Consider the following 23644-nt stretch of genomic DNA (forward strand, 5'->3'; position numbering starts at 1 on the left):
TGAAGGATTAGTGTCTTAGTCTGGGCTGCTATAACAGAATACCATAGACTGGGTGGCTTAAATGATGAACAGTTATTCAAGGTGCCAGCAGATGCGGTGTCTGGTGAGAGTACTCTTCCTGGTTTGCAGATGGGTGTCTTCTAATATCCTCCCGTTGCTGAGAGAGAGAGGGATAGTTCTCTTCTTTTCTCTGGCTGGCTTGTGGGATCTTAGTTCCCTGACCAAGGGTTGAATCCAGGCTGCAGCAGTGAAAGTGCTGAGTCCTAACCACTGGACTGTGGTTAGGAAGTTCTCTCTTCTTTTTCTTATAAGGATACTATCCCATCCTGGAGGCTCCAACCTCCTGATGTAATTACTTTCCAAAAACCATCACAGGGCTTCAATATATATGAATTTTGGGGAGGGGGACACAAATATGCCATCTATAACAAACAGTGTTAATTCTTCTTTAAACATTTGGTAGAATTCACCATCTGGTCCTGTGGGAGAAGATTTTTGTATACTAACCCAATCTATTTACTTGTAACAGGTCTATTAAGATTTTCTAATCTTCAGTCAGTTTTATAGTTTATGTCTTTCTAGGAACTTGCTTGTCTCTTTTAGGTTATCTAATTTGTTGGTATATCATTATTTATTATAATTCTTTTTATTTCTGTAAGGTCAGTAGGAATTATCCCCCCTTTATTCCTGATTTCAGTAATTTGAATCTTCTTTTTCTTAGTCTAGCTTAAAGATTTTTCAGTTTTGTTGATCTTTTGTTTTTTGGGGGGCTGCACTGGGAGGTGCGGCATGTGGGATCCTAGTTCCCCAACCAGCGATTCGACCTGTGCCCACCGCCTCGGCAGCGTGGGGTCTTAACCACTGGACTGTCTGGGAAGTCCCTATTGGTCTTTTTACAGAACAAACTTTTGATTTCAATCAGTTTTTCTATTAAAAAAATCTCCCCCCCCTTTTTTCTCTAATTTATTTATTTCCACAAATATTTATTTCCTTCTCTCTGCTTGCTTTGGGTTTAGGTTGCTCTTCTTTTTCTAGTTTCTTAAGGTAGAAACTGCTTTTAATGAATCTCAAAGTTTTGGTATATTGTATTTTATTTTCATTTATCTCGAAAGTATTGTCTCATGACTTTTTGGACCAATTTGTTATTTAGGAGTGTGTTGTTTAATTTCCATAAACTTGTGAATTTCCTGTTTTCCTTCTATTATTGATTTCTCTTTTCCTTGTAGTGTGGTTAGAGAATATACCTTGTATGATTTCCAAGTTTTTAAAATGTATTGGAGACTTACTTTCTGACTTAGCGTTTGGTTTCTCTTGGACAATGTTCCACGCGCAGTGGAGAGAGTACTGGACAATGTTCCACGCGCAGTGGAGAGAGTACTGGACAATGTTCAGTGGAGAGTACTGGACAATGTTCCACGCGCAGTGGAGAGAGTACTGGACAATGTTCCACGCGCAGTGGAGAGAGTACTGGACAATGTTCCACGTGCAGTGGAGAGAGTACTGGACCGTGTTCCATGCGCAGTGGAGAGAGTACTGGACAATGTTCCACGCGCAGTGGAGAGAGTACTGGACAATGTTCCACGCGCAGTGGAGAGAGTACTGGACAATGTTCCACGCGCAGTGGAGAGAGTACTGGACAATGTTCCACGTGCAGTGGAGAGAGTACTGGACCGTGTTCCATGCGCAGTGGAGAGAGTACTGGACAATGTTCCATGCGCAGTGGAGAGTGTGTGTTTTGCGTTGGCTGGCGCATTCTGTAGGTATTCCTAGGCCTAGCTGGTTCACAGTGCAGTTCGAGTCTTCTGTTTCCTTCTGATCTACTGCCTGGTTGTTCTACCCATTACTGAAATATCCAACTATTAATATTTTGGCTGAATGTCTATTTCTCCTTCCAGTTCTGCGGGTTTTTACTTCATGTATTTGAGGGCTCTGTTGTTAGCAGCATATATAATTCTTATAAATAATTAATAATTCTTGGTGGATTGTTTCATCATTACAAAATGTCCTTCTTTGACTCTAAATTCTACTTTGTCTGATTCTACTTTGTCTAGCCTCCTTGTTAATATTACTTGCATGGAGTATCTTTTTCGATCCTTTTAAAAACTTTCTATTTGTGTCTCTGACTCTAAAGAAGCCAAGCACAATTGAGAGATGATGATCAACCAAAAATGTTTGAGACCTCCTAAAATACATACTTAGCTATCTTATATCTTTTCTGAAACAAGCTTAATGCCATTAGTGATATGACACAATAGTTAAAAGCATAGGACTGGAAATTAAGACTGCTTGGTTCAAATATGGCTCTGTTATTGTTGTGAAACCCAAGTTCAAGTTACTTAACCTCCTGAATCCTCAGCTGCCTCAATAATAATATGGAAATGATAATAGTACCTACCCCATAAGACTTTTGAGAATTATATGAGATATAGTGTGGAAGGTACTTGCTACAATGTAAAGCACATAATAAGCCCTCAAAAAATGTTAGCTTTCATTATTTATCATTGTTACTACCAACATGACCAAAATATCAAATTATCTTTTACATTATATTAAAAGAGAAAGCATTCTAATATATTAAATATAATCTTATATTAAACTAATTAATACTACCAGTATAAAAACATTTTGAAAACTATACCATGGTATATAAGTATTATATGTTTTATATTATGCTGAATTACCTATATCAATGTTTTCTCTTCCCAGTGCCACCAGTGAGAGAAATAGTATTTCTCTATATAAACTCCTAGGGGAGAAAAGGAATGGAGAAGATAGATATTACTATTCATACATCTGTATATATCTATAAAAATTTTTATGTTAATATAAGCATGAGATATTCTAACAAGTCACCAAACAATATGAATCTGCTTAGAGGAACAATATATTCACTTAAGAGAATGACTTACCTCTGTCTTTTAAAATGAGGACATTTATTCAGTGTGTCTAAAATCTGACTCATTGGTCCATAGACATCATTCATTTTAATGCTTTTTACCATATTTTTCAACAGTTCCTGGTTAAATGAATTATCACCTTTTTGCAATAAATGGACCATTGGATACTTTTGGGCTGTAAAAGAACAAAAGAGCAGATGAACAAAAGTGTTCTGTGTATAAAGCAGAATGTAATTAAGCAGCAACTGATAGCTATTTAAAAAGCTACGAAGCGGTAAAAATAAGGGCAATAGATAAAAGAACTGAAATCTAAGAATGAAGAAAGCAAAGAAAAAAAGGAAGAAATAAGACAAACAATGATAAAAATAAGCTTTTTGTGGTCTCAAATACACAGCAACTAAAAATACTATTTTCCATAATACAGCCCCTGGAAGGAATTTTACATCAGCAGCCTGGGATGGAAACAAAAAAACAGGTAAAAAGAACAGGGACAAGCGATGTGCTAAAAATGGAACTCTACAAAATATAACCCCTCCACCACATACAGAGCATCACTCAAAAAACGAAAACCCCTTGACTTCCATAGTAGATAACACTAAAAACATCAAGCTTAACACTCACTCTCAAACAAAAGAGTACGATTTTGACCTGTAAGACAAAAAGTAGTATAATAAAAGTCAGTTACACATTAGTTTAGGCTATTTAAAGCAAGTAGAGAGTACTCTTACATGAAGGAAACGGGCATTCTATGACAGCACTTACTGTGCGCATTCCAGAGGATGTACAAGGGCTGTCCTGGATCCTGATGTAATTTCATATTGTCCCACAACATCTGTATTAAAACATATTTACTGTCTTCAGACATACAGTGGCGAGGAATCTGGGTTGAAGAATAAAAAAATACTCATTAATGATCCTTACATGATAATGTTTTGTAAATATTTTATAAAGATCCTTAAAAATATTTTTTAGGATGTATGGGTGCAAAAAAGAAAAGAACAGAAAAACCATTGGTTTGTATGCATTTTATAACCTACTGAAGGGAGATGACCTGAGTTGAGAAGTCAGTGGTCCCTAAAGTTGCAGATTTAACAAAGTACTAAGATCATAAAAAGTTAGTCTTGACCAGCTTTCGACTGAGGCTCCACAGAAAGATAAATCCAGAAGCCCCATTCTCCAACATTTTAAGACCCTAGCACAGATACTCTGACTGAGTTAACCTCTCAGTCACTCCTTCACTGTTTGGATTGTGCATCGAAACACATGCACAATCATAGACATGAAGTACAAGAAGAGAGAACACAAAGCTCCTAAACTGAGACACCTTGCCCTTTAGTGGCAGTGATGGCATAATGAAAAAGAAAAAAACATAAAAAAAATCCAAGTGAACATACAACAAACTACCTAAACGTTAAATGAAAATTTAGAGGAATGAAGAGGACGGTAGCTGGCACATGACTGCAATGTGAATTACAGCCGTCCTCCTAAAGCGTTAGGCTTGTTCTTGGAGGAGATGTGAGGCATGAGTGGGGCCAACTCACAAAGTCATCCTATAAGAGTCATTTACAGTTTATTCTTGAGGCTATAACAAAAAGCCAAGCCCATTTTGTGTAAACTTTTATAAGAAGTCCAAAAAACATGACTGTCTTACTGCTGAACTGCAAGAAGAGAAATTATTTACAACAATTTTATTGAATCGGATGGTTATTAAAAATATTTAGCATAAAATTACTTTTTTGTCATTAGGAACATGCAAACATTACAGTGGTGATAGCAGCACTGAATTTTAGCTAATTCTTACTCTCGTACCTTTGAATACTTGTTACAATGCTCAGAAGAAAGAATCAGTCCAGGTAAATTACTGGGTAAGTCAAGACGTCTAAAATACCACACCAGGTTCCAAAAAACAATTGGATGATGGTCCACGAAGTCTGCCACTGTTATTGCACGATCACCTTCGTTTTCCAGTAAGCTTTCAAGTTCCTTCCACACCACTAGTGGGCTAAGGTATGGAACAGTGATAGGATCTGGACTTGGGAGGTGCCATTCTAATCCTAAAGAATCCTGTTGAGTAAATAAAAACTGTAAACAGCAAATACAAGAAGATGATACTAAATCATTCTTTTACATGCCTGTCAGTGACTTCCACATAATTAGAAATGTAATTGTATAATATAACAAGATACCCTTCTTAATAAAATTGAAGCTTATGAGGCTGTTTAGTACAAGGGGAACAAAATCAAATGCAAATTATCAATATCCAAACTGTAAAAAACACCGAAACACGTACCGCAGCGCCTTGTAAGGTGGTTGGCAGGCTGCCTGTAGGAACGAGCTTCTGCCCGCCAATGTCTTCCTGGTCCAAGGTGCCATAAGTACTAACACTCCTGGCCATTGGAAATAACGGACATTTTGACATAGCTGCTTTTGATCTATCAGCAGGGATCTGAATACTTCGGGCACATGTATTTTCCAGCGGCTTAGATTTGCTTGGGCATTAAAAAAGGAAAAAAAAAAACATATCATTCTCTAGATTTACTTTATTTCATCTGACCACGTTCTCTTTAGAATCAGGGCTGCAGGTAGCAAAGTGAAACAAAGGAAAGATGTAGTCTGGCTTTGTCTTGGGAAAAAGGACACAGTTTAAAGTAGCTTAGTCATGTTAAATTTCCTTTTTATCCAGTAAATTTTAAATATAAGTCATTCATTTGTTCAAAACATTTAGTGGACAACTTATACTGAGAAACCACAGCAGGCCCAGGGATACAAGGCAGAAACAACAGGCACCTATTCCTCCAGGAGTCAGAACTAGTGGGAGACAGCCAAAGAAAGGGCCACAGCAGACCTGTGATGAAAGCACACACACACCCAGACTCGCAGTCCTGTAGTCTAAGAGTCAGGATGAGAGCAGGCTGGCAGGCCACGCCAGCCCGCCAGTCCCACGTATGCATTTTCTTCTGCATATGCAGTTTCCAGTGTGACTTCTTCTGCCCCGCCCTATCTGCTGCATTGGGCACTTCTCCAAAATGGAGATGATACTAGCCTTTGTTCTAAGCACAGATTTACTTGTATTAGGCTTACTGTATAATTCTTAGTTTGATTTTGACAGTTCATCTAACAGCTCCAAATGTTTTCTTAGCTCATTAAACATTCCTAAGTAGAAAATTAAATACTACAAAGTAGAAATATGTTAGTACTGACTTAATTCCTCAAGAGAGAGATAAGAGAAAGATGTTCATTATAAACTTCAAGTTTCTACAGAATTTTTACCTTTAAAATAATAAACATTATCATATGTGAATTATACAGCTTAAGCTCTGGGGATTCTTGAGGTATAAACTTTTAAAAATCATTTATTTACTTATGGCTACACTGGGTCTTGTTGCTGTGCGTGGGCTCTCTGGCTGTGCTGAGTGGGGCTACTCTTTGTTGTGGGCACAGGCTTCTCTGCGGTGGCTTCTGTAGTTGTGGAGCACGGGCTCTGACTGCGGGGCTCAGCAGCGGTAGTGCACGGGCTTAGCTGCCCTGTGGCATGTGGGATCTTTCTGCATCAGGGATCAAACCCGTGTCCCCTGCATTGGTAGGCAGATTCTTAACCACTGGACCACCAGGGAAGCCCATAAAGCATCAACTATTAACTGTTGAAACATTTAGATTATTAGAGAATTTCAATATTATTTTAATTAGGAATAAGAATTTAAGATAATAAATCTATTATATAGAGAGATTTAAATCTTAAAATGGTCAGCTAATTTTTCTGTCATAAATGGAAATATATATGTTGTTAACATAATAGTTCCACATAAACATAATTACCTATTCAGATCAAAACTCCCGTGAACAGAGAGAAGAGATGTGTCAAGACCAGAGGTTGATGTTGAGATGCAAGACTGCCTTGTCTGACTTGAAAAGGAGGATGGAAAATGTATATTTTCTGTAGATGGGCTTGACTTCAAAAAGTATCTGTAATGTGAAAGAAAGGAGCTTTTTGAGAAAAGAGACAATCTAGGAAACATGATCCTTAAACAAGAAGGAAAAAAAAACAAAACGTAAATCATTACCTTCCAGGTCGTCTTAAATCTCTTATCTCTATATTCAGAAAGGGCAAGAAAAGATTGCCACAAAACGGGCAGGTAGTATTGAGATTTGAGTCATCTGCTGTCCAGCCAGCCATGATTTCCTCATCGTGGACCAGACAATCGCAGGTTTTACACCGAGAGCAGCTTGAGATAAGGACCTATGGGAGAAATTAGCACTTTACAAAGTAAGCTAGTGAGTGCATAAAATTATTTCAATTAACAAGTCTATTGGAAAACTAAAATTCAGAATGATTTAGAAGTTGCAAACAAAAAAATGGATTATCATCAGTACATTATATAATACACTAACTATTTCAGCTAAGTCTATTCCAAAATTTTTGCCTGAAAGGGAAACTTGCATTTAAAGTGAGCATCTTTACCATTATGCTGCTGCTGCTAAGTCACTTCAGTCATGTCTGACTCTGTGAGACCCCAGAGATGGCAGCCCACCAGGCTCCTCCATCCATGGGATTTTCCAGGCAAGAGTACTGGAGTGGGTTGCCATTGCCTTCTCCATACCATTATAATTATGTACTATAAAATGCGCCATGATTTTATTTGGCTTCCCAGGCTGTACTAGTGGTAAAGAACCCGCCTACCAATGCAGGAGACATAAGAGATGTCAGTCCCTGGGTTGGGAAGATCCCCTGGAGGAGGAGGGTATGGCAACCCACTTCAGTATTCTTGCCTAGAGAACCCCATGGACAGAGGAGTCTGGAGGGCTACAGTCTACAGGGTTGCAAACAGTTGGACACGACTAGAGACTTAGCATAGCACACACACAAACAAACACACAATTTTATTAATGGAAAACTAAACCCAAGCATTCATTTGTTAATACACAAAATAGGTACTGGTAATTCCATGTTATAGATCTGTGCTACTCAAAGTGTGGTCACCAGAGAAGAGGTGGTCTACAAACTCTTACTGGTTTGTGATGAGCTAAGTAAAGAAACTGAGAAGAGGATCTGGGGACCTATAAAGAAACTGGTCATGCCTGAAACAGCTAAGTTGGTGTCAACAGATTTTACAAGAGTATCAGCCATGACAGATTGGAAATTAAAAACATCAACAACCAAAAAACCCCTGGTCTTTCATTACAGACAGTTTAAGAAGCATTGCTAGAGAGAAATGTAAATACTGTTGTAATTACACTAATAAAATATAGAATTCCTGAAGCCATCAGAAACTCTGTAAATTGCAACATTGGTGTTCATCATTTATTTCCAACTACATGCAAATTTATTTTCCAAATTTATGCAAATTAGTGTGAAATAGCAACACTCACAAATGTATTTGGAAGCAATTTTTGCACAAAAATTAGGGGAAAATTTTAAAGTATAAAAGTAAAACCTTTTCACTGTAAGAAAATGGGATATAGCAGCATATCCAGCAGATATATATATTATACTGATACAAAGAATGAAAAACATGATGGAAAAAGTGGACACAAATGCCAAAACCGCTCCCAGTATCCTCATCCAAAAAGTGTGCCTACAGTGAAACTACCTGAAAGTGTTTAAGAAGCGAAATAACTATTGAAAGAGGACATACATCAAACAAAGGTCAGATATAAATGCTGAAAATAAAAGGGCTATCAAAGTATGGAACTTTTCTAAACAGAAAGTCACAGACATTTTAAGTTTATTCAGGTGTAATACACATTCTGAAATTTTCAGATGCTATATATTTATCACTCTACCAGAGACTATCAATATTTAAGAAATTTTATTAAGTAACACATGAAGATATTCTTTTGATTAAAATTGTACCTCCATTGCATAGTTCTGGAAGATATTTGTATTACTCGTGTTGCAGGAAGATGCCACCTCTGATTTCCCAGGTAAGGCAAACTTGGATAAGGATCCTGTTCATTATTAAAAAACAAAGAGCAAAACCATTAAAATTAATAAGAAAGGATGTGAGAATCTCTCACTCTCATAAATTCTCTGGTAAATTATCAAACTGTCCTATTTAAAATTTAAGAAAAAACACATAAATAATGAAAAATGTTTTTCAAGTGTGCATTTGTCTTTTGCGTATACACCTAAGGAAATGTGTTTTAATTCATTACTCACTTATTTTCATTACTCACTTATTAAGCACGTTGCATGTACAGGCTAGAAGGCATACTGGTTGTTTGTAATTACTATTTTGCTGTTTCTATTCTTACATGTTTAAGATATAAGAAAGTGTTTAGTTCTAAGGTTTAAAAAGTATAAAACAGCTGATCTTATTTCAGATCATGAAAAGAATTACTGGCAACTTTCTGCCTTGTAAGGCTCTTTAAAATCTCTAAGAGTAATCTTGCTCTTAAGCACTAGGCAAGAGTTTCCAAGTATATTCTCAACAGCAAAGAGATGTGAGGAGGTATTAAAATAACAACAAAAAGTGAGAACAGTTCTGTGGTCAAGTCGATTGCTGACAGTGGCTATATCTAGTTAGGAAAACTGGAGGTAATCTATACTTTTTTCTCTGTAGTTACTACATTTTATGAATGAACACTGGTATTTTTATAAATATAAAGGTATTAAAACAAAGTAAAGGTATAAACTAGTGGTTCCAAGAAACAGAGAGGACAGGAGAACATGAAATACCCCCATGGGGATGCAATCAGCATAATCCAGACTAATGATCCAACTGCTTCAGCAAATAAATCACAAGAGGAAAAAAAGCTCTAGATCTTCGTTAGCAGAAGCCCCTGCCTCACAGAGATGCAGAGAGAGCTGAAGCCTCATATCATCCTAGATGCTTAGAAAGTTATCTGCAGTTCTTTCCTGATGGTCTTCCAACAACCTTCTGTAATTCCACCTCCCTCTGCTAAAGCTAGTTCAAAATTGCTCTCTATTAGCCTTGACTAATTCAATCATTTATGCTGGCAGTCTACCTTTTGTATCTAATCAATCTACAGCACAGAATATTCTTTTTAGCAAAGTGAATCAGGATATGAGGTTATCTTATTTAGTTCAATAAACTCTTCTTGGATGTTAGAAAAAAATAAGGGGGAGCTAATCACCTGATTATATGACAAGTGGGGGAAAATACAGGGAATGAAGAGGAGAGGGAGTTAACAGACATCAAACAATGCAACAAATAGACCCTGTCTGGGTCTCAACTTGAACAAACCATCTATAAAGAGTTTTATGAGATAGCTGTGAAAGTTTAAACTATGTATATATTTTATATATTATGTAATAACCTTGACACATTAAGAAATATGATGATATTACAATTTTGTTTAAAAAAATGTTTCACAAAAGATACATACTGTGAAAAGTGAAAGTTGCTCAGTCATGTCCAACTCTGTGACCTCATAGACTATACAGTCCATGGAATTCTCCAGGCCAGGATACTGGAGTGGGTAGCCTTTCCCTTCTCCAGGGGATTTTTCCAACCCAGGATTGAACCCAGGTCTCCTACGCTGCAGGCAGATTCTTCACTAACTGAGCTATCCTCTAAGGTCTAAAGGGCTTCCTTCCCTTGTGGCTCAGCTGGTAAAGAATCCGCCTGCAATGCGGGAGACCTGGGTTCAATCTCTGGGCTGGAAAGTTCCCCTGGAGAAGGGTAAGGCTACCCGCCCCAGTATTCTGGCCTGGAGAATTCCATGGACTGCATATAGTCCATGGGGTTGCAAAGAGTTGGACAGGACTAAGTGACTTTCACTTACATACTGTATGACTCCATAAAAATGTTGAAAAATGGCTGGCTATAGTGTTAAGATAATGCTCACCTGTGCAGGGAGTGGGGAGTGGATGTGGGCATGAGACAGGGCTCTGGGTGCTGTTATTGAACTGTTACCTTAACCTGATACTGGTTATTCAGTTGTTCTCAATTTATGACATGGACAATATTTACATACATAAAAATGCACACAGTACATGTATAACAGAGTAAATAATAAATTTCTTAAATAAACAAAGTAACTTTAATAAAAAGTTAAAAAAGACATAACATTAAAGTCCTTATGTTTTAGAAATACACGCTGAGTATTTATGAATAAAATTGTATATTGTTTGGGACTTACTTTAACATAATTCAGTGGGGCAGGAAGCAATGTTGGCAGCAGAAGACAGAGGGGACAAGATAAAAGAAGACTGGCCATTTGTTGGTAAGTGTTGAAGTTGCATGAAGGGTACATGGGAGTTTGTTGTGCTATTCCTTCTACTTTTGTGATTGCTTGAATACTTCCACAATAAAAGCTTTTTAAAATAGTAAAGGTGCAAACTTAAAAAACGTTATAGTGCGTTCATTCCTCACATCATATACCAGGATAAATTTCAAATGGATTAAATATCTAAATCAGGAGTCAAATCTACCTTTCTATGATCACAAGAATGATTTTTACATTTTAAAAGCACTGTTAAATATATATATATATATCCCACAAAACTTAAACTATTTACAATATGGCCCTTTATAGAAAAAGTCTGCTGATCCCAGAAAATGTTAGAGAGGGAACGAGAGAAGCATTGAAGAAAGTAGTGCTGAACCTAGGGGAAGGCAGAGTCTTTTCCAAAGACTCAAAACCCAGAAGTAACAGGGCAAAAACTGATACAAAACTGAAGACGTTTATGTGGGGGAAGAAAACCCCGAAATTTGACACAGTTGGAAAAAGCATCTGCCACTGATATAAAAGGCAAAGGATTAATTCCCTAACAAAAAAGAGCTATTAAAACTTAAAAAAAAGATGGTGGGGGGACTAACAAGTGAAAGTTAAATGTAGGCAAAAGACAGTTCACAGACATAGTTCCTGAATGTACAAACAGATATGCAATTTAATTTATAAAATAAATATAAGTGAATATTAACTGAAATACAAAAATCCATAAGTGTGCTAAACATATTTTCTTCACAAGGCTGCTGGGAAATAGGTATTCGTCTACACTACCTGTGGGAATACAAAATTATATACCCCTGAGGAAGGAACTTGGCAGTATCACTTCCAGGAAGAACTTGGAAGCATCTTCTAAAGCTACCTTGGCAAAAAAATAATATGGCATATGTGCATCACAGCATTATTCATAACAGTTACAGACAGCATTTAAAGTCCATCAACAGGGAAGTGGTTAAGATAAGCTGATACCGTCACACGTGATGAACACTGCGACCTTAAACATGAGAGGGGGACAGTGCTATGTGATGGTATGAAATGTTCTTCAGAACACGGTGTTAAGTGAAAAAAGCAAGTAACAGTTAATTGTTTAACAGTTATTTTACCTTTTGAGTAAGAAGACAAGGAGGTATGAAGAACACACAAACACAACACACATGCTTTTAAAGAAGTATATATTTTTTAACAAAGCAACAACGAAAGGATAAATCAAAAATGAACAAAAATGGCTGCCTCGAGGGACAAGGAGAAAACAAGCCGAAGGGATGAGGATGGAAGCCAGAGCTCTCTCCAAGCGCCTTGGTTCTCTGTTGCGTTGAGCCATGCAAATCTTTTACAAAATTAAAAATATAAAGGAGGAAAAGTAAAGGTACCATGTATCAAATGCAGGACGACAGAAGGGTTTGCACAAACCTTCTAAGGAGGCAGAGCCTTCCAGGCTTGTTCTGCTGAAATCAACTCCCTTAGTCCCTGAAGTGGCGCTGCTCTCCTGAGAAGTGGCTCCTTCCAACTCATGGCAGACATCTTCATCTGTTAAAGAGGTAGATTCAGAATCCTGGGCTCCCACTGAAGAAAGACTGGTACGGTCAGAACTTTGATCCTAAGGACATAATTGTAAGCTTAATTTCCTTCATATTTAAAGTTATTTAAAAGGTCACTTCTAAGGCAGAGGAAATGCCTAATTACTCAGATGATCAATTAATCAACATTGTAACTTCTAGGGGAAAAATAAAACCAATCAGTTTTACAAGGTCATCCTAATTTGGACAAACATGAGTTGGAGATCAATTTTTACGGCAGCATTTCTTAGATCAAAGCAGATACCTGTTAGATAACTGTTAACTTTAAGCCTTTATTGCTAATTTTCTTCCCTGCAAATCCTGGTCCAGGATGATATCACCAGAAAATTACATTTTATTCTCTTTTATTTGTTCACATTTTGTTCTTTTCCATAGCAATCCAGGTTATTATTCCTGGATCCCATGAAAGTTACTGTGTAGTCTGGGTACTGTTATAATCTCTTGGAGAATGTTGTGCTATTGTTTTAGCAGTCAACTGAGTTATATTCAGCTTGTGATTTGTGTTTTGGTTTTTGTAGGTGGGGATTTAGTACTCGGTTTAATTCTCTAAGCTTTGTCCTCCATGCTGGTCTGCAAGCATGCCATGCACGTGTAAGCTCAAGAGTGAGGCGGATACTTGTGTGGGCCATACACAGAACTAGGAATCCTTCTCTTACAGCTTCCCCTCATACTCTCCTGCCCAGAGACCCCCTTCCCTGGTTCCTCTCTCCAGGAAATATGGGGATTCTCCTGAAGTTTTAGCTGCCAGGATGCCAGGCCACGCTGTGACAGGGACCTGCTCTTGGGGCAAAAATGCATGAAAAAGAAAATGGGAAAATTTCTCCACAATCTGTTGCTTTTATTTTTCAGAATCCTTAGATAGTTGCTGTTTTGTATTTTGTCCGGAGTTTTTAGTTGTAAGTTGAGGGATGAGTTTTAGTGGCCTTATGTTAACACAGTGGAACTAAAATTTTCACCCAAAATTTTAAAGAATATTTTTGCTGGGTACAGAAAAACACGTCTGCAGCATTTTCTTTCAGTACTCTGATCAAGATGTTTTTCCAGCATCTTTTGACATCACTTTCTATTCAGAAGACAACTGTCAGTCTTCTTATTGTTGCTTTTTTTAAAGAAATTAATGCTTTGAGAAACTTACTTCCAAATTACTTTTATGTGTTTTTAAGTCCTAAAGAGCATCCAAGAAAAAAACATATACAGTTTCCATAGGAATAAGGACAAAAAATGGAGTTGAAGACTGCCCCAAATGATATTTCCTAAAGGAAAAAAATGTAATATTTAACTTTTTTTTCTTGAGGCAGGGTAAGTGAACAACATACATAATAAATAAAATTTTCTTACTTTACAAGGAGGAGGGACTATGATCCTGTTTTTGATGCATATTAAATACAAAATCCACTGTTCTGATCAAGATGAGGGGAAAAAGATCATTCTTCAACACTTCAGCTCTCATGCAATGAAACCCAAAGGTCTGTTGAATCCACCTTTTCGATTCATGTACTGCCTATACTTTCTCTTCTGAGACACATTTATGGCATAGGCATTTACGGAGCCATCCACCTTTTTCCCTTTTGTGGAGGTAAATCCCATTAACGTCATCATTTCTATTCCTCTCTCTGTTGTGCCCTCTGTCTTCCTCAGTTATCTGACGTTCTTTGCTCTTTATTTCTTTCTCCTCCTCAGCTCTTCTTTCTTTCAGTTGAGAAGGGGAAGGAGATGTGGATCTCTGTTGTCTTGGGGACCTGGAACGCCTTCTGTGTGGTCCGAGAGCAGCTTCTCCGATCTCGCTCCCAGGACCGCGACCCTTCTCGGCCCCTGCGTTTTGGCCCGGGACCGCCTAAGCTCCCTCTGTGGGGAGCGGCTGTGGCTGCGACCCATTTGGAATCCTCCTTCAGTACAAGTCGCCCCGGAAACGTATTGTTGCTCTTTTGAAGGTAATATATACCTTTTCTTTGGCTCCTTTTAAGATTTTCTTTGTATTTCATTTTCGTCTAACATTAGATGCCTATTTTGGCACTTATTCTGCCTGACATTCATGTATCTTCTAAATATGTGAGTTGACATCTTTAATCACTTTTGGAAAATTTGCGGCAATTAGCTTTTAAAATTTTCTTTCTACCCCGTTCTTTCTTCTTCTGGAACTCAATTACATCAATGTTAGGCAGTTCCACTAAACTGCACATTCTTTCCAATATTTCCCTTTTTTTTTTTTCTGTCTATACTTCCATGTGGATATTTTCTATTAACTCCCATCAAGTTCACTAATCTTTCTTCTCCTGTGTTTTGTCTGCTGTTAAATCCAACAACTGTATTCTTAATTTCGCATCTTTTTCACTTCTAGAATTTACACTGGTTCTTTTCAATAGATGATTATCTGGGGAAATTTTCCATCTTTCTAGCTTTTTTTTTTAACCCTTTCCTCTATTTTCTTGGACATATTGCAATTACTTCCAAGTATTTTGCTAATTCAAATATTTAGATCACCTGAAGGTCTATTTCCTCCACCATCTGTTTTTCCTGTTTTTAGTTATGGGCCTTGTCTCTCAGTATGGCTGTTTTTTCTTTTGGCTGCACTGGGTCTTCATTATGGCGCGTGGGCTTCTCTTGCTGTGCAGCGCAGATCTAGAGTATGTAGATTCTACTCACAGCACACAGGCTAAGTTGCTCTGTGGCATGGGGGATCTTAGTTTCTCAACTAGGAATTGAACCCATGTCCCCTACATTGGAAGGCAGAACCACTGGATCACCAGGGAAGTCTGTCAGTATAGCTATTTGTAATTGAATTTTAGAATATAAAAACTTCATAGAAAAAACTGTAACTCCAGTTAATGTTCTGTTCCTCTGGAAAGGACACACTTTTTCCTGTTAAAGCAAAGGCTGATTGGTTCGATCTAATCACAGACTGAGCTGAGTCCAGCACAGGCTGCAGTTTTGGTCAAGTACAGTCTACCTTTGGTTTGCTCGTGTTCCTAAGGCATAGCTCTGCAGGAATTTGAACTAAGGGCCTGGTGTGTGTACCAAAGATTCCCTGCCTCCACTCCCCTCAGCTCACAGCAGTTACATTATTGTATTCCCAGCACCATAAAATTGCCGAGAACTTTGTTTTATTAGAGACTTATTGCTTACCTTTTCATATTCCTGTTTCATGCATTATTTGGAAAATATCTTGAAAGAAAAAAAACTTGTGTATCTGAGGACTCTCAAATTTGTCAAAGGGACAAATATTTTTGTCTCTCCAGTTCCACAAGATCCCCAAAGTCCTGCTGGCCCCCTCACCTCTCCACAGTCCTCTGATTAGACAAAGCCTGAATTTGCAACCTTTTACTCTGTGCTCAGAATAAGCAAATACCCTCATGGAAAAAGTAGCTATAGGACTTCAGCTCATCTCTGCAATTCTCCTCTCTAGAATCTCGCCCATCTATTTTTTGTTGTTTTAGCAGTTCTCTGATGACGTTAAGCAAGTACTTAAGGGTACCTACTCCAGTATTCTGGCCTGGAGAATTTCATAAACTGCATAGTCCATGGGGTTGCAAAGAGTTGGATGTGACTTTGACTTCACTTCTATATTTCATCTAGCTTTTTTGCTTTGGGAGGTATGCGGGTGTATCACAAGGTACTCCATTCTAACCAGGAAGAAAAATCATACGCCTAGCTGGTAATTTTTGAAGGCAATAAATAATGAAGCTCAGTAAGCACTTTTATTCCAGCTACAAATCACTTTCTTTCAAAATTGAACTACAAATATAACCTTAGTTGGTGAATTCTTTCCTTTTGAAGTTATTATTCAAGTTCAAATTCTGATACTTACAAACCTTATGCATCCAAGAGTCCTTTCTGTAAAGCTGTATTTTAGGAGAATGGTAAAACACATCTTTGCAAGCAAGGGACTTCTGGTGGTAGAGGAGGGTAAAAGGAAACGCAGAAAATACTAATAAACCTACCTTTGATGATGTGGTGTACATGGTGAATCTTGAATACCATTTGCTTGCTTTCTCGGCAACTCCTTTTCCAGCAGTGAACATACTGTTTCTCAGAACATCTAGTTTAGGTACTAGTAGTGTGTCTAAATTAAATGAAGGTGATGAATGGGTTAATGCATCTTGAGATTCTTCCCTAAATGGACAGGTAGGTGAGAAGGCTGGAGAAGACCAGAGTCTATCCCTTGGCCTGTCCTCATTTTTTGAGTAACTTTTGGATTTGGTAAGTCTCACTGGTCTGGGAGAATTAGGAGGCAGGCTAGATCTTCTGCATGCCTTGACCAACGTTGGACTTTTCTTAGTGGTGACTTTATCATCACAGGCCCGTTGTAAATCAATGCTTGGTGTTCGACTTGTCAAAGGACTGCTCATGTTATTCATATACATCTCAATTTCTTCAGCTAAATCCCGCCTAGCAGATGGTGTTGAAACACTTTTGCTGTCATCCTCCTCCTCTTCCTCCTCCTCTTTTTGCTGCTGTTCAGTCTCAGCAACCAAAAGTGAGAGGGGATCAAATCCTGTGGCAACATCAGTTTTTTCAAAAGGTTTTATTGAAAAGCTGCTGTTCAAGCGTTGACTCCTCTTGGGATTTTGTGGAACAATGTACCTTGCTTTTGAAATATCTGTTTCATTGTCTAAGTCTTCTAAGTCAAAAATAACAGGAGAATCCACTTTATCTGTCAGACAATTAGAACCATCAAAAGGTGTATCATCATCACTCGATTCCTTTTCTACACTGTCTCTCTTTGATCTTAAAGACGGTTTTCCAATATTAAGACTATTTGGTCTTGTGCTTTTTGAGATTACATTTGAAAGAATTTTTGCATCAGCTCCTAATTTCTCAACCATGTTTCCAGGGTTTGCTTCCTGGTTAATTCTACTGAGCATAAGTCCCATCAGCACTCCTCCACTAAGGTTGCGGCTTCGATTTGCCCAGGACATTTGCTGCTGCAAATCAGGCTCATTGTCACTTTTATGTCTTTTCCTGAAGCATCTACTTTGAATGTTTCCTGTTTCATGTGCATCCTCAAAAGACGATATTAAGAGCGGCTCAGATGTGCTTTCTAAAAAACAAGAGAAGTGCTTTTAGCCATGAAAAATGTAATATGCAAATATAAGTTGTCTTAAATATTTAAGATACCAGTAATAAAAATGATAACAGCAAGAATTTATCAAGTACCTGCTATTTCACAGATGCTATACTAGGCACTTTATTTACATTATCCACCATAATCATTCCAACATCCTTATGGGTGGAGGAAAAGCTTATACTCAGAGATTAATTACCTAGCCCAAAGTTACCTAGCCCTTAAGTGACAGAAGTAAGTAAGTAAGTAAGTGTTAGTCACTCAGTCATGCCTGACTCTTTGCGACCCCATGGACTGCAGCCCATCAGACTCCTCTGTCCATGAGATTTTCCAGGCAAGGATACTGGAGTGGGTTGCCACTGCCTTCTCCAAGGGATCTTCCCAACCCAGGAATCGAACCTGGGTCTCCTATACTGCAGGCAGATTCTTTACCAGCTGACCTACAAGGGAAGCCCTAACTGGGATTCAAATCAAATATGAAGGGTACGCTCTGAGATATAAGGATGCACTACTTTTTAAAATTTATAAGACTAATATTTACCCTTGGTACATTTATTATAACAACAATAATAATGAATTTATGTCCATTTCACCGAACTGATTAAATAACAATGGTTATACAATTGTGGTTGTGCTAGATAACCTTAAGATTCTGAGTCTTCTGCCTATAAAAAGAAAAATAAAACCAAAAACACTAAGCCAAACCAAAGACAGCTATGTGAGCTTTATAAATAAAACTTATTTTTAAAACTCTAAATCCTCATGACCATAGATGTGGCTAAATAATTTTACTTTTTCTTTAAATATTGATTCAAGTTTATAATACTTGAATGTGAACAGCCACTTTCTATTCAGAAACACTGTTCGCTGCTTTTAAGCAGAAGCAGAAATCAAGACTTTTGATCACTTTAATTGTCCTTATTATGTGGGAGTCTCCTAAAGCATTAGTCAGGTATAGTATTGTCAGCTACTCTTTTTACATGTTTTATACAACAGAATTAGCTCTCTATACCAGGCAATTACGAAAAATGGGCCTTTTTTCCTGTCATATGATGCATTCAGGTAACAGGATAGGAGATGAAAGGGACTACTAGAGACCTTAAAAGCCTACAAACTAATACTGTTTAATAAACATATATTAATAGCATTAACAAGGAAAACAGTATAATAGAGAGGTAAAGTATATTCTTTTTTTCCTATATTAGCTTATGATTAAGAATATAAGAAACCAAGAATACACTTTCTTCTAATATTCTGGGAAACTTTATACTGGACAGTTTATATATTATCAAAGACCTGGAGGAATCTTATAAGCCAAAGATAAAACTCAAGGACTGCATTTAAATAGAAGAGCAAGGGTTCCTTCACAAAGTAAGAACTATGCAAATGGCCTAAAGACAAATAAAGCTGGTTATCCAGTTATACCAGGGGTCGGCAAACTGCACCACTGAGCCAACCAGTCTGTGGACTGTTTTTATACAGTTTCAAACGGTATTAACATTTTAAGAGTTGTACACATCACACACATAAAGAACAGGCAACTGGATTTCCCAGTGGTGTGGTGGTTAAGAATCCACCTGCCAATGCATGGGACACAGGTTTGATTCCTGGTCTGCAAAGATCCCATATGCCACAGAGCAAGTAAGCGTGTGTGCTACAACTACCGAGCCTGTGCTCTGGAGCCCGGGAGCTGCCACCACTGAGGCTCATGTGCCCTGCAGCCTGAGCTCTGCAACGAGAGAAGCCACCACCACAAGAAGCCTACGCACTGCAACGAGAGCGAAACCCCACTTGTCACAATCCAGGAAGCTTGTGCACAGCAAGGAAGACTCAGTGCGCTTCAGCAAAACCCAGCACAGCCAAAAATAATAATAAATTTTAAAAATAGAACAGGCAATAGAGACTGTATGTGGCCTGTAAAGCAAAAATATTTACTGTTTGGCCATTTACACAATAGTTTATCTGATTCTAAGTTGATATACATGCTAAATTCTACCAGACTAGGCTGGATGCTGCTCTAGTCCAGGGGTTGCCCTTCTTTAGCTCTGTGAACAAGCTGTAATCCCTTCCTACTATACAGTCTTGACACATTGCTTCCCATTGCTTGGAATGCTCCATTTCGATTTCTCCTTCAGAACTCCTGTGTGCTCAGGTGCTCAGTCGTGTCCAACTCTTTGTGACCCCATGGACTCTAGCCCACCAGACTCCTCTGTTTATGGGATCGTCCAGGCAAGAATGCTGGAATGGGTTGCCATTTCCTCCTCCAGGGCATCTTCCGAACCCAGAAGTGCCTACTGTGTCTCCTGCACCAGTCAGCAGACTCTTTACCAGTAAGTCACCTGGAAAGCCCACAGCCTCATTGATTTTCTCTTCATTCTTCAGACGTAAGCTCAAAACCATATTACCAAGGAAGCCTTCTTGACCCATGTCCCCTAAAGCCAGGCTAGCCTATTCCATGCTCTCACCCTTCTTGACAGGCTTTAACATCAGGGTGTTTTCACATTTACTTAATTATTTGATTAATGTTTTCTCATCCCTTCCATGTGTTTCTCTATGAAGTCTGGGACCATGTTTATTTTTTATTCTTTACTATATCCTAGGTAGCACCTGGCACATGGTAGCAGGTAATAGGTGTGCAAAAAAAAAAAAAAAAAAATATCGCTGAATGAATACTGTCTTCTGGGAAACAACTGCAGCCAACAGACCAACCCAGAATATAACTCAGCATAATATATTACAATATGACACGTTATAGCTAAATGTAGTGCCTAAAGATAAAAAGCTAAAACACACTTAAGGCAGAATGAGGCCTAAAAACAAATATCAAAGTATGTTTTCAAGTTTAGAGTATGTTTCACTTCAGAGTAAATTTTTTTGTGCTTGAACTCTCAGTAATTCAGTATGCATTTATCAAAATGTTAAAATTCCTGGGCTTCCCTGGTGGCTCAGCGGTACAGAAACTGCCTACCAATGGAGGAGACTTGGGTTTGATCTCCGTCCTGAAAGATTTCACACGCAGCGGAGCAACTAAGCCTAGGTGCCGCAACTACGAAGCCTGTGTTCTAGACCAGGAGCGTAACTGCTGAAGTCCGCGTGCACTAAGCCTGTGCTCTGCAACAAGAGAAGCCACTGCAATGAGAAGCCTGCACACCGCAACTAGAGAAAAACCCACCCAGCAACGAAGACCTAGCATAGCCAAAGACAAAGAAAGTTATTTTTTAAAATGTTACCCAAGATAAACATTAAAACATGTCTTTGGTTATTCCATTCCCACATCTTTTGGAAGCTGTCATTTATTTATGTAATGATATAAATAAAATATACACATACTGCACTGCAAAACATGAAGAAACTTGAAAGGTGTTTTGAACCCTAGGAGTACTGGTATACAAGAAAAAAGATGCAGAAAAGTTAAGTATTCCTATAAGTCCCACATAGAGTCTTTGGTAGGAGTGATAAGCCCCAAGTACTTAACAGAAAAGTTTTCAAGTCAAAAATCTTAAGGATAAACTAACAACTCCAGTTCATACCTAGGAAACCTATCACAGGCTATAAAAAAGTGACTTGTTCAGCACAGAGGGCAAAATCAAAAGCCATATGCTGAGTCAGACGCTGATGACTCTGACAAAATGTCAGAAACACAGGTTTGTTGACAATCATGTGAAAACAGAAAGTTCATAAAAATAGATCTAAGAAAACCGCAAGCATGAACAGAAAGGAACAAAAGAACAAGAAAGCAAAGATTACCAAAGGCCAGTTATTAAGAATCAAAATTAGACAGTGATTAGGAAGAACTAAATGGTTGTGAAGCAATTATACGATACCAATGAAACAATTTTTAATCTTTAAGTTATAACAATTATCTAACAAAGAAATGTGAAGAAAGACAGTTATAGATCATTTAACACTTTTTTTTTTTTAATAGCTGCAGCAGGGGTCTGCACACTTTTTCTGTCAAGGGCCAGACAGTAAATATTTTACCCTCTGCAGGCCATACAGCCTCTGTGGCGACTCCTCAGCTCTGCTGACACAGTACCAAAGCAGCCATAGACAAGACAGAAGCAAATGAGCTGGCTGTGCGCCAATCAGCCTTTGTTTATGAACACTGAACTGTGATTCATTTAACTTTCATGTGTCACAAAATCAACAGTAATCTTCTTGATTTTTTTTACCATTTAAAAGTGTGAAAAACCATTCTTTGCTTGTGGACCTGTACAAAAACCAGGCTGCAGGCCCACTCTGGCCCGTGGGCCACAGTTTGCTCACCCCTGAAGGAGAGGTATATCTACTTATGCTGCAGAAAAACAAACATCACAGCAGCAGGGCCGCTTACAGAGATAGCTCAGCCTTCACAGCACAGGTCCTTCAATAACGGTTTAAGTTAAAATGATGCAGAGTTGAGCTAATACAAAAATAAAATAATTATGAAATCAGACTGAAACACTAGAAACACTGAATCTTAGGTCTGTTTTGTTCCCTAAGTTTGTGAGACCAAATATATCCAGGATCCTAAAATGATTTTTCCATTAACTAATTGATAACTTATGTGACATGCCAATAGTTTGACTATGCCTGAGTTTTCTCATCTTTGAAAGAGTGCTAATATTTCCTCTCTCACTAATATAAGCACTGCTATAATAATAAATACAAAATACTATATATGAAGTGCTTTGGAAAGAAAAAATATTACGTATTCTTATCTAAACTATCTGAAGAACTGTCCTTTTGCCTCTGAAAACCAGGAATAATACAAAGACTAAGGAACTCATTTAAAAACTGGGGAGATGCATAGTACCCTCAGAACTGATCATATTACTTGCTTCCCATTTCCCCTCTCCAAAACTTCCCACATTCTAAACTCAAAAGATGGTTTGTGGCTTGTAAGTATGTCCCCTTTCTTTGTTATAATAAAGCTTGAACAAACTGTAGTATAAAACAGAATTTAAACTACTAAACTGTACTATTGAGAGGCGGCACAAATATTAAAAAAAAAAAAAAAAAAAAAACCTTAGAGAATTCAGACTTTAAAAAAATAGTCACCCACCAGAAAATTACTAGAACTAATCAATGATTATAGTAAAGTTGCAGGATATAAAATCAACACACAGAAATCCCTTGCATTCCTATACACTAATAATGAGAAAACAGAAAGAGAAATTAAGGAAACAATTCCATTCACCATTGCAACGGAAAGAATAAAATACTTAGGAATATATCTACCTAAAGAAACTAAAGACCTATATATAGAAAACTATAAAACACTGGTAAAAGAAATCAAAGAGGACACTAATAGATGGAGAAATATACCATGTTCATGGATGGGAAGAATCAATATAGTGAAAATGAGTATACTACCCAAAGCAATTTATAGATTCAATGCAATCCCTATCAAGCTACCAACGGTATTCTTCACAGAGCTAGAACAAATAATTTCACAATTTGTATGGAAATACAAAAAACCTCGAATAGCCAAAGCTATCTTGAGAAAGAAGAATGGAACTGGAGGAATCAACCTACCTGACTTCAGGCTCTATTACAAAGCCACAGTTATCAAGACAGTATGGTACTGGCACAAAGACAGAAATATTGATCAATGGAACAAAATAGAAAGCCCAGAGATAAATCCACGCACATATGGACACCTTATCTTTGACAAAGGAGGCAAGAATATACAATGGATTAAAGACAATCTCTTTAACAAGTGGTGCTGGGAAAACTGGTCAACTACTTGTAAAAGAATGAAACTAGAACACTTTCTAACACCATACACAAAAATAAATTCAAAATGGATTAAGGATCTCAATGTAAGACCAGAAACTATAAAACTCCTAGAGGAGAACATAGGCAAAACACCCTCCGACATACATCACAGCAGGATCCTCTATGACCCACCTCCCAGAATATTGGAAATAAAA

General features: G+C 37.8%; 1 protein-coding gene and 1 pseudogene across 4 annotated transcripts in view; both read right to left on the reverse strand.

Annotated features, from left to right (window-relative positions):
• Positions 1-23644, reverse strand: part of DENND4A (DENN domain containing 4A) — a 126732-nt gene that overhangs the window by 5719 nt on the left and 97369 nt on the right. For all 4 annotated transcript variants that reach the window (XM_070377303.1, XM_070377306.1, XM_070377302.1 and 1 more), the window contains 10 exons: positions 16606-17705; positions 12501-12687; positions 8749-8843; positions 6959-7134; positions 6714-6860; positions 5188-5386; positions 4707-4961; positions 3660-3777; positions 2910-3072; positions 2682-2746 (listed from right to left, as the gene is read on the reverse strand). In XM_070377303.1, coding sequence (XP_070233404.1) covers positions 2682-2746; positions 2910-3072; positions 3660-3777; positions 4707-4961; positions 5188-5386; positions 6714-6860; positions 6959-7134; positions 8749-8843; positions 12501-12687; positions 16606-17705 — 2505 coding nt within the window. The remainder of the gene's footprint in view (positions 1-2681; positions 2747-2909; positions 3073-3659; positions 3778-4706; positions 4962-5187; positions 5387-6713; positions 6861-6958; positions 7135-8748; positions 8844-12500; positions 12688-16605; positions 17706-23644) is intronic.
• Positions 14024-15875, reverse strand: LOC138989363 (U4/U6.U5 small nuclear ribonucleoprotein 27 kDa protein pseudogene; annotated as a pseudogene).

Source organism: Bos mutus, chromosome 10 (genome assembly GCF_027580195.1).
Source record: "Bos mutus isolate GX-2022 chromosome 10, NWIPB_WYAK_1.1, whole genome shotgun sequence".
In the NCBI taxonomy this organism is placed as follows: Eukaryota; Metazoa; Chordata; class Mammalia; order Artiodactyla; family Bovidae; genus Bos; species Bos mutus.